Here is a 12,081-nt window from a genome sequence, read left to right as displayed (position 1 = left end):
AGAACGTGGCTTCGGAATCAATGGCTGTCAATAGGGAAGAGATATCTGGAACAACTGGGTACTGAGGAATGATACATTTATTAAGCTCTCGTAGGTCAATCACTAATCGATATACTGGGGGTGCATTTGGATCAGTACGTTTCATGACTGGAATGATCGGGGAATTGCATACATTGGAGTCAGTTTCTACAACTACTCCTTGAGCCATGAGCTCGTCAATAATTTTGGATAAGGCTGCTACAGCCTCAGGTGGCAATCTGTACTGTCTGATTCGTGGTAACACCACACCTGGCTTGAGAGTCACACGATAGGGTGTGATTTGCATATAACCAACATCAGTTGGACCTTGCGCCCATAGATGCTGCGGGACATTGGACAGTCTGGGATCAAAATCTCGTAATACATAGTGACCCTTAAAATCACGTAGGAACAATCGTATTCCCTCTGGGGAACAGCATATAACTGCACCTAACTCTTTCAGTGTTTTAATGCCTAATAGGTTTTCTGGACATGACTTAGTAAGTAACAGATCAGTGGTACGGGACAATGGACCTACTTCTAGAGTAACTGGCTTTGAAATTTCATTTACAATGGGTTTTCCTGAAAATCCAAGGGAAACATTTCTTGAGCCTGAGAGCGGAGCCCCTGGAACTTCGGCGTGACTAATTGTGGTCCTACTTGCCCCTGTATCAATCAAAAACTTTCTGTCTTTCCCTAATATTTGACTGTGAACATAGGGACCTTCTTGATCTACAGGTATCTCGATGAGAGGCAAGCCTACCTCCCTCTCTAGGCTGTTTCATGAATACTGTTGGTACTCTGGATACTCAGACTGTGCATACTGGTACATCTGCTGTGTAACGTGCTGTGTTGCAGCAATAGGCTGCGGTGCGGTAACTGTCTGTGGTGCATTCTGTGGCTGAGGAATCTGTGAAACTTGTTCTTGTCTAGGCGGACCTGGTCTTTCTTTAGTCTTACCAGTAGCTATGTTGTGTTTCAGAACTGCACACTCGTTTATAAAATGACCTGGCTGTTTACAATAATTGCAGTTCCCTTTAACGGGAGCTGCAGGATGACTGGCTTGATTCGGACCCCTCTTCTGACTGTCTTGAGGAACAGATTGTGCAACTAGTACTTTCATTTTCGTGTCTTTCATACGTTTTCTCTCGTGTTCTTGTTCTTCCCTGATCCTATTCTGGTGGTATTGGAGCATCTGCAACATCTGGGACGGGGTATTAGCTTGCCAGGTACTTTCGACTTTCAAAACTCGATTTTTAATTTGTGGGCTTGAATTCTCGACTAATTTAGTAACAAAAAGGTGAGGGTATGACTCACTACTTGTCTTGAGGCCACTGTTGATGCTAAAACATTTCTCAAATCTAGAATAAAAATCACTAATATCTTCGTCTTGTTTCTGTTTACAGGCTGAGATTGCATCCCAGTCTTCTTTTCTAGTTGTCAATAATCTAGGTAAAACTTGTATTAATAATTCTGGTAATTCTTTACATTTATCTCCAAGACCGGTACCTGGTACTCGTGCCTTGTCTTCAGCTTCTAGAACTGCCCAATCGATCTTTTTCTCTCCCACCTCCCATTCTTTTTCCTTGAGCTTTTCATACACCCCTGCGGGCAGCAGAACTTTTAACATTTTAATTATATCTGGATACGTGTATTCTCCCATACGGAGCATGTCTTTTAATTCTCTATGGAACCCTGCTGGATCTTTATCATGACAGGGAATTAATTTCTTCATCTCTAGGAGTTCCATCTTTGTAATTGGAGTGTAAACAAACACTCGTTCTAGTTCGCCACCCGTTCCTCTGACTGGGTGGACTTCTCGTAACGGATTCTGTCTCTCCATGTAAAATGGTTTACTTTCTGGGGGTGAGACATGAACAAAATGCGGGTTCAAAAACGTTCTATATTTGTGACGCTGTTCTAGAATGACACTAATTAAATCGGTACCTAAACCTTTCCATCTATACTGGAGTAACTCGTTCAGGATATCGTGTAACGGACCTGGATCAGAGTGCTGACCCTCATACAATGTAATGAGGTGCTGAATCATATACATACCCGCCAGTCGTTGCTCGGCTGGGGGCATTTTCAGAAACATTTGTGCCACTATTTCGTCTGGAAAAGTGGTAGAATCAGTAATCCATCGGACTGCTGATCGGGCTAATTCTTGTTCATGCATGGTACTTAACTCGCTGTAACCGATTCGTGATTTCAGAATGTGATCGGTAGCTTGAAACACTTGTTCTAGAGAACCTTGTTCTGGTGCTGGATGATGGAAAATAGACTTGTGTTCTAGGCGTAAATGGCGATCTGGAAATCTAGATTTTCCTACATACGCTATTCTGTCGGGATTCTCGTCCTCTACCTCTTCAGGATCAGAGTTACTTTCTTTCTCGCTTACTTGTGCTGCTTTACGCTGTTCGTGTAACTTTATTATTTCTTTACGGATTTTCTTGTACATACTCTCCATAGCACCGACGGTCTTGTGCTTACCCTCGGCTATATTATCACTCCACTTTGTCAGGGCTCTCATTTCAGCCGGATCTTTAGACGGGTAATCTTGTTCTCTTATTAGACAATTGATCAGAAACTTTAATATCATGAGCTGGGTCTCAGCTTTCCTTTGAGACATGGCCTCGCCAATGCTTTCTGGATCATCCCCTGTAGGGATGAAACGATATATTCTGTCTAGATCTTCTTTCATATTCGGTAAGGTGACTAGATACTCGGCCACCTTTCTTACGCGGAATGAATATAAAACCATATTATCCTCGCCTGGGACTGGATCATAGCAGCATTCGGCAAGGGATTTTCTTATTTCTGCTACAGTCTGATGTCTGGGCGTACGCTGTGATGCTTGTATATGTAATTCGGCTGTCGTTAAACGCTTGTGTGGCGGCGGGGTTTGAGGAGTACCTCCTCCTGCGGCCCCTAAACTAGAGTTGTCTACTGATGCTCTTCGTCCTGGCAGAGTGGGAAATGGAAATGTAGGCTGGACTTGTATGGCGGGCTGGACCGGGGGTACCGTAACAGGTACTCCGGTGTCTGGAGGAGCGGGAAGTGCCTGATTTACAGGGACTGGCGGAGCGCGAACAGGATTTGCATATTCTGGGACTGTGTCGTCCAAATAGGACGAAATAAAAATATCAGCTGCGGTCTGTTTGTGACGTAGCTTGGTCGGAACTAATGGTGGCGGGAAATTACTGGATGCCTCTGGGGTCGCTTTTGGCAAGCCCTCGGCAAGGAGAGGATACATACCCCTAATAAGGGCATGCCTCTGTCTGTCTGACTGTTCGGCTTTGACTTGTTCACCTATCTCGATTAGTTCTTTTTCTTGTGCTCGTTCTAAGGATTCTCTACATAATTCTGACTTTCTGATTTCTTTTTCAGTTCTTTTATGAGCTTCTTTGCGCCATAACTCGATGGCATCTTTCTGTGACTGTCTGGCTTTCTTTTTCCATAATGCCTCTTCTACTCGCATGATGCACTCGGCATCCCATGTACCCGATACGGGCCATCGGTACTTTTCTTCTAACTGTTTGGTATACTCCACCCATAAGTCTAGATACAAAATGGCGCTTATGCCATGCTTCTGATACATAAAATGACCTGGACTGTCCCTAGGCGGGACAGGAACTGCTGCTTCCAGCAGACCCTTTCTAGTTTTTAACTGGCGTAACTTAGAAAACAAGGGCATGACTGGACTGTAATCTAGACACAATACAATACACAATGAACACGATACTTATTCCCCATTCATACCACGACATTAAAATACATGAAGAACATTTAAAAATAACAGTTCGAACAGAATACTACCTGGAATACGGAACACAGAATACATGAATTTCCTCGAGAACAGAACTGACTGGAACAGAAACTAGATGCACTGCTAAAACAGTACGAAACTTACCGGTCTCATAAAGAGACACGTCAGGACCCGCATCCACCGAAGTGGACACTTCCTTTGTGGGTCTGTGTACCACCAACCCACGGACCAGAGTCAATTAAATTGACCCTGTCTAGATACTACCCCAGTAACGGTACTCACCGGGCAGCAAGAACGGAAGGCCTCAGACTGGACTGGACTGCCTCGACGACGGACGACGAACTTCGGACTTCAGTTACGGGTGGACCTCCGGATACCTCGGACCTTGGACTCTCGGCTTGGGCTCTGGTCGGGACTCGCCGCGTTCCTCCACCGTCTCGTCTGGATGCTGGACCGCCTCCTCCGTCTCCTCCGTGGGCCTGAGGGATACTTGAAGCAGAAATATCTGCCGGTGCGCAGAAGAGTTCCGTCACGACTGCAGAGGGTCAGGGGGTCGGCGTGGCTTCACCGACGCGTGGGGAAAGGGCAGGTCCCTATTCGGGCGCCATTATGTGGTAAATAAATAAATAATACCCTATTTTTGAATGCATAAATGAATAACAGATAGCTCAATAAATAAGAGTCAAGATTCGAGGTAGTAGGAGTTTTGCAGGTTTAATACAGCATAAGGACAGGAACAGGATGACCTGCACGGGAATAGGATGGCAGCTGCCGGGGACAGGATCGGGAATGACGGCGTCTAACTTTTAATAACAATACATGAGCATATATACATAACGCAAACACATAGCATTACATTGCAATAGGCGTAGCAGTGGGTGGAGCAATAGGCGTGACGCGTAGCAGTCGCGAAAGATAAGGGTGAAAAGAGGTGTAACAGGGCGTATACATAGACATGTGATGCCAACGTAACAGAATATGTCATGAATGGGGCGGAAACCATGGAGGGGGCTACCTAAGGAGCCGGGACCTCTAACCTGATGGTGCGCGCAAACTAGCAATGACGTATCACTAGGAGAAGCTGGGGGCTATGAACTCTGTGCTAGGAGCAGAGACTGAAGTCTGGAGAGTCAGGGCGACATGTACCTAAACAGTATCTAGTATCTGATGTTTAGAGAACATGTTGATATAAACTAGAAGTCAGGAGGGGAAAGGCTAACTTGATTCCAAGACTGGACCATGCATTATTCTACATGTAGTGCGTGATGAAGAATATTAAATGACCATTAAATGCAGTATTTCTCTAACGTGGAGACGTGAAGGCTAGACAATGACGGAAACTATCGATGCGATTCAGTAGCTTTAGGAATGCAGAGAAGGAGGACTGAACTGATAACTGGAATCATAACATATTCTTGGCAGACTCAGAGGCAGAGCCAGGGTGAGCCGGGCACTGCAAGGCAGGAAGTAAGTGAAGGGTCGAGGATACAGGTGGGGGCTGTATCGCTCCTCAGCGAGGCTTCAGGAGACAGGAGCTGAATCTGGTGTCCAGGCCCTTTTGAGGCCTAGAAACGGGGACTTTTCAATAGAATAACGTGCACACTGAGAAGCGTGGCAACGTAGTTTTACATAGGCCTGATATTCGTAGTATTCACGAGAACTGGAAACTGACATACTAGAGGTGGACACTACTGTAATTGCGTCTTGAATCGAACATGGGGAATACATATGCATATTTAATCATGCACACATAACATATGATGGATGACACGTAGGGACACAGAACATGGCGAAATTTACTTTTCCACACTTTCCCTACTGTTGCACTCACTGGAGTGGGAATAGTAGTTTTTACCCTCCCGCTATCCAATGCTTTCCCTACTGTTGCACTCTCTGGAGTGGAAATAGTAATTTTTACCCCACCGCTATACAACGCTTTCCCTACTGTTGCACTCTTTGCAGTGGGAATAGTCATTTTTAGCCCTACGCTATCCAACGTTTTCCCTACTATTGCACTCACTGGAGTGGGAATAGTAATTTTTACCCCTATGCTATCCAACGCTTTCCCTACTTTTGCACTCACTGGAGTGGGAATAGTAATTTTTACCCCTATGCTATCCAACGCTTTCCCTTCTGCTGCACTCTCTGGAGTGGGTATAGTAATTTTTACCCCCACACTATCCAAAGCTTTTCCTACTGTTGCACCCTTTGGAGTGGGAATAGTAATGTTTAACCCTACGCTATCCAGCGCTTTCCCTACTGTTGCACTCTCTGGAGTGGTAATAGTAATTTTTACCCTCCCACAATTTTTTTTTACATTACATTTATTATTTTTACATTTTAAGCTTTTTTACATTATTTTAAGTATGTTTTATTTAATTGTTTTTAATATTTAATACATTTTATAATATTTTATTACATTTAAATAATTCGATATTTTAGTTAACTATATTTTAACGTTCTATATTGTGGATTCGATAATTTAGTACGTACCTGTTTGTAGATAAGCATTCGATATTCTGTACTTCGATATTTTGGAGTCAATATTTTGGGCATTCTATATTATGTCCATCGATATTAAGTCACTGAACCCTTGTAGCGATATTGGCTTCTAAGTACAGTTTTTGGATTTAATCTTTAAAGATGCATAACTTCTACTTTTTGGATTTTTGTTTGTTTGGTCTTGTTTTACCCAGATACATATTCTCTGTTTTGGTAAACTGGCATGGAGTCTTTTTGTGGTATTTTCACTGTGTTACTGTAATTTAAGTTTTTGCACAAATTCTTTACACATTGCCTCCTAAGTTAAGCAAGACTGCTCTGTTCCAAGCTTCCAGAGGGCGAGCACCATTTTATTTATGTTGTGTATCTGACTAACTCTGACTAGGATTGTGGTCCCTACTCAGACAAAGTGCAAACCTCTGCTTACTGGAGACCCAATTTCGAACACATATATAGACAGATGATAGTTCTATTAATTGACGTTTGCAGCACACAGTCACACAAACATGCATTTGAATTGCTTTGTACACAATAGTGATATAGATGTGTGCTATTTATTATAGGTAAGGCATTGAAGCAAGCTGGAGAATGTATGAGGCAAATGGCCGACGTGAAGGACTGCTTTGATTTTACAGTAAAACAAAACTTCCTTGATCCTCTTCATTCTTTGAAAGCCAAAGAGTTAAAAGACATTTCGGTGAGTTTTAATAGTTGTTGATATTTATTTTGGCTGTTAACCCTAATTTAAATTTGCTGTAAATTGCTTTACCAGATCTATCACAAAATGAAATAAATTTGGAACAAATTTTAGATCCGCCCCATTATTTAAAATTTACATCAAGTAACTTTAAATAAAAACTAAAATGATGGTATCTAAAATTAGTATAGGTCTGCCAGCTGTGACAAAACCTAGCATTTAATCATGACCCACAGAAATGTGGCACGCCCCTTCGTAGACCCTTTTCTCCATCTCCATCCAAAAGTAGATACACACTCATACAGTTTATTTTTCATGCCACATCTTCCCAATGTTTAGCAGGATATTAGCAGTAAATATGATTTATCAATACCCAACCTATGATCTCGTTCTAAGCTAGGCACATTTCCAAGTGGTAATCGTGCACCCAGGGATTTCAGGGGGTGCAGCATTTACCAGGTGTGCACTTACAGCACCATTCCATGTTTGAACCTCGAAATGGGGAAGATGTTGTTCTAACTGCACCTATTTTCTCTTTTCTGGGGTGCATAAACTCACATTGTGCTACTGGTTTGCACGATTTGCAAACCTGCACATTTTGAGGCTATAAATGTACCAAGTGTGTAATTTGAACAGCAGTTAAGATACTGATTGGGTCAACCTAGACCTTGGTCAGCCTTTGTATTGGTGCATGGGTGAGAAAAAAAAACGCCATTACAGATGATTATGACAGTGAGTTGACCCCAAAAAAGCCCTCAATTTGCCAAAGTAGGAACATTGACTACTGAGCTAACTTACTGGTTCTGGCTGCTGCTCGAACATGGCTATAAGGTTGTAACGCCTGCTACAGAGTTATCACTATATCCAGAAATTCTAAAGCCCTCATATAGAGCTCATTGAATTGTCATTGTTTATAAAATAACACCAGTAATTGCGTTTTGCAGCTAAAAATTTCAAAATTCAGTGACATAGTAATATATTGAGAATAACATGTAAAAACTTGTTTTCTATAAGTTTTCTTAATTTATTGGTGCATTGTCAGCAGCAGCGTTTTGCTGGTGTACTCGGGCATGGATTTGTTGTACAATGAAGTGGTATTACCACAAATTTGGATGCTATAACACCAGTTTTCTCTATAGAAAGGTGCATTTTGAAAGGGTGACTTTCTACTTGTGGTAAATGTAATAACTAGAAATTGGACAAAATGCACAGAAAACTACTTTCCACCACCTGACAACTTCTAAATGAGGGATTTAGGGTATGATGCTGCATTATAGCTAAAGTACTTACATGCTACACATCTGTGTAGTCTACTGGTTGAAGGATTAAATAATTATAAAATAATAAAGAAGATAAATGAGCATGCCAAAGAGCATTGCATGTTTCCTGTAGTCACATGTTCATATCCTAATAGGTACCACGATTATGTTGCAGAGAACCTTGTGGAACCAGCTGCTTGCAAGTTTGTATCCTAGAAAAAATCTGTAGATTCTTCCTTGCTTGCTGCATACATCTGCATGTAACTAGCAAGGGGTACGTTTAAATCAGTTAACTCAAACATTTATTTTTCTTAGATCTATATAATGAACATCTTTAAGTTTAGTATTAATTAACGCTCAATATTGCATGCCAAAATGTCTTCTGTTTGTATTGTGTAAGATCTACATTTCTATTATACATATGGTATATTGTATGGGGTGCATTCAACACAGATATTTTTCCATGCCTGTAATAAAGAAAGGATGCAACATCTCTTGCAATAAGTAATCGTTGGTATGGTGTGACTTCATTCTTCCGATATCATTACATCAATTCTCTTTAGAAATCTGTTATGTTCTTTAGAGCACATGAATGCTAAAACTGTTACCGTTTCACATTGATTCATCTCTTGGCCAACTGGTGAGGACTGAGTATCTTTGCCCCATCCTCACAGACAATGTGCATTTTTCCAGCTCTACTGACTTCTCACATCTAGTCCAGGACTAATTCTTGACAAAAGGCAATTGTAGAGTGGCCTGTGGGTCCCTATGTATTTTCTTGGGGTGACTAATCCGTAGGGGGACTTAAATGCACTGCTTCACTCTGCAACTAATTCCCTGATGTGTTAATGCTTTCATGTGAAACCAATTTAAGCAGTCATTTGTTTACATGTAAAGTTGCAATATCACACTGACTGCCGAAGAATGCTCCAGAGGATGATTTGCACAATGTTCATGTGTCACGTGGTGCCTATACCGCCTAACCCCCTAACTCAGACTTTCACACTACATTAGCTGACACGCTGCAGAAGCATCAGCACTGCAGCATGTCAGATAATGGTGTTTATATTGGGTGTATGAGTCATATGCCCTTGGGCCCAATCAGAAACAAGGATAGATAAAGGAAAAGACAAAGCCCCTCGAGTACTATCCCAAAATGATTGGGAAAAGGCTTGTAAAGCCGGCACTCTTGCGCTGTTTGCTGGAAGTTTGGAATTGTGATCAACCAAGGTGCTGAGCAAAAACATGTTCAGCAGCTTCCATCTCTGGTGTATGTATGATTCAGTGCCATGTTTGTGTGTCTTTCTGTGTGCCTTTACCAGTGTGTGTATGTGTATGGGAATGAGCGTTGTAAATGTGAGCTCATGCCAATCCATACTAATATTATCATTGTAAGAAACTGGAGTATTAGTTGAAGTGGGGTGAGAACCCATCTCAATTAATATTGGCAATCCTGGTCAGGGTGATCCACAAAAGTCATTAACTAAATATGTGCTTATCCCTTTGGTAGCTTGGCATAAAGTAATCAGGCTTACCTTGGAGCGGAATTGTAAAGTATTTTTGTAGTACTCAAACAGCAACAAAGAGAATGAACAACACAAGAAAAATCCCAAACCGATTTTTAAGAATTAGAGTAAATTTTAATAAATAAAATGGCACCAAAAGGACAAATATCCAAAAAGTAGATTCGGAAATATGAGTTTTTAAAGTTTTAGGTAAGAATAGCGCCTAGAGATCAGATGCATCAACTGCAGTTATCTGGTTGAGCAGGACTGAGACAAAGTCATCACAATGGAATATGGGCCAGATACAGGGCCAGGTTTATCCTGCTGGAGGTTTTGCCTCCTGAGGATTGCACAGTGCTGCAGGACTGCACGGTGCTGCTCTAAGCAATTTCAAGTCGCTCTGCATTGGGCCCAGTAAAGGTTTTATGCAGGAGTTGTGCAGCACGGCGGGACTCTGCGTCAGATCTGATGACGCTTTCAGTTGGAAGCTGCGTCGCTCTGCATCACTTTGCATCGGATGCAGTAAAACCTTCAGTTAGGTGGGGAGAAGGGCGGTCGGACTCCAGTCATGGACCTTGAGGACAGCACTTGGGAGTCAGAAGTCACTTCGCAGAGGCTAGCAAGGGGATCAGGTTAGGTCTGGTTGGGTCTGGTCAGCACAGAAGCAGGAAAAGCCTATTGAAACTTGTTGTATCCATGTGGTTTACACTAGAGGCAAGCCGATTGACGACTGAAGTCTCTTCTGGGGTATTTGGTTCAAGACAAGGAAGTCTAATATTCCTTCAGGATTTTGACAGCAGAGCAGCTGGATTCTCCTTCCTCTGAGTCCAGAAGTGTTCTAATTTCAGATTCTGGGGATGCCACTTTTATGCCTGGTGCCAGCCTCCTAAACTGTCTCTGGTCAATTCCCCCCAATTGTCTCAGTTTGGCTTCAGTCTGGCTAGTGAAACAAAGGCAGACCTAGGGACAGGTTCTTCAATCCATGCCTTGGCAGGTCCCTTTGAAGTGTAATCAGGGTAGGCGCATATCTCCTCCCAAGCTATTCTGTTAGGAAGGTACACACCTTCTCACACCCAGGCCTTTTGTCCACTGCAATACACAAACACATCTCATTACAGAGAGCCAGAAGGGTTGAGTAACACTTGGACTCTGGTAGGAAGGCAGTTTTACGTTTAGGCAGGACAATTACAACGTTCTAAAAGAGTAATTTCAGAAAAAGAAAATTAAAATCAGACTTTACAGTTACACTGGATTTTAAATTAATATTAAAAAGAGTCTTTGAAATATTTGTTTTAGCTGCTCACCAACTGAATTTAGCCCTTATTAAATGTGATTGGGCAAACCTGTTTTAATCTATGAGAGGCCAGACTTGCCACAGTGAAAATGACTTTTGAGATTTTTTACTGCCAGGACATAGAAAACATTAAATATACATATGCTGCTTTTGAAATTACCCTTCCTTATGGTCATTAGTGCTTTCCTTAGGGGTGACCTATAAGTATTAAAAAATAAGATTTAGGACTGGCAAAAGGTTTATTTTGCCAGGCAGAAATGGCAGCTTAACACTGCATGCAAAGGCTGAAAAGGCAGACCTGGAGAAACGTTGTGCAGTGCTACTGTAGAGGGTGGCATGATGAGTGCTGAAGTCCCCTTGTAGCATTCAATTTACAGGACCAGAGTACAAGTTGTGGCATATACTAGGGACTGACAAGTACATTTCTTCCATTGACCTTGATTTGATCTGTTCCTGTTGCGGGCAGTAGTCCCAGCCACACAAGTTGTGCAGTATTTTTATCTGCACAAGTGGGGTAACGCTGGGTGATAGGACATTTCCATCACAGAAATATAAGGAAATTGGATATTTCAGGCAAAGTTTGAGATTTTCAAGGCATACTGGGTACAAAAACCTCATGGGGCCCACTAAAGGCACATCACACTAGAATCCCCTAGTTTTCTTTTTAAAAATGTCTTTGGGCCATAGGTTTGCATGGATGACATCACAGCACACCGCTGCTACTCCAATTACTTATCTCTCAATGTAACACTTTAGGGTCTTTATGTGTTGTGGTCTCATGGCTCATCCACACAAGTGGGATACCGTTCTTTCCAGGTGACATGTGGGAACTCAGAGAGGAAAAATGTGATGTATCCATGTTGCATTTAGGGCTGTTTCCTTTCGCGGACACTAGGCCTACCCACAAAAGTAAGGTATCATTTATAAAAACCGCTTCTAATAAAATGTAAAACTGCAGAACATATTTTTATAATGCCCAGTTGTTGTAAAATAAATCTAAGCGCTTCTGTGTTGTTTAATATTTGCCCATATTAAAA

General features: G+C 42.0%; 1 protein-coding gene across 3 annotated transcripts in view; it reads left to right on the top strand.

Moving 5' to 3' along the window:
- SH3GL3 (SH3 domain containing GRB2 like 3, endophilin A3) overlaps positions 1-12,081 on the top strand; it is a 1,443,414-nt gene that overhangs the window by 706,240 nt on the left and 725,093 nt on the right. For all 3 annotated transcript variants that reach the window (XM_078684580.1, XM_078684579.1, XM_078684581.1), the window contains one exon: positions 6,853-6,986. In XM_078684580.1, the coding sequence (XP_078540706.1) occupies positions 6,853-6,986 (134 nt within the window). The remainder of the gene's footprint in view (positions 1-6,852; positions 6,987-12,081) is intronic.

Source organism: Lissotriton helveticus, chromosome 3_2 (genome assembly GCF_964261635.1).
Source record: "Lissotriton helveticus chromosome 3_2, aLisHel1.1, whole genome shotgun sequence".
NCBI classification, from domain to species: Eukaryota; Metazoa; Chordata; class Amphibia; order Caudata; family Salamandridae; genus Lissotriton; species Lissotriton helveticus.
The sequence above is the reverse complement of the archived record's forward strand: the minus strand, read 5'-3'. Positions and strand labels throughout refer to the sequence as shown.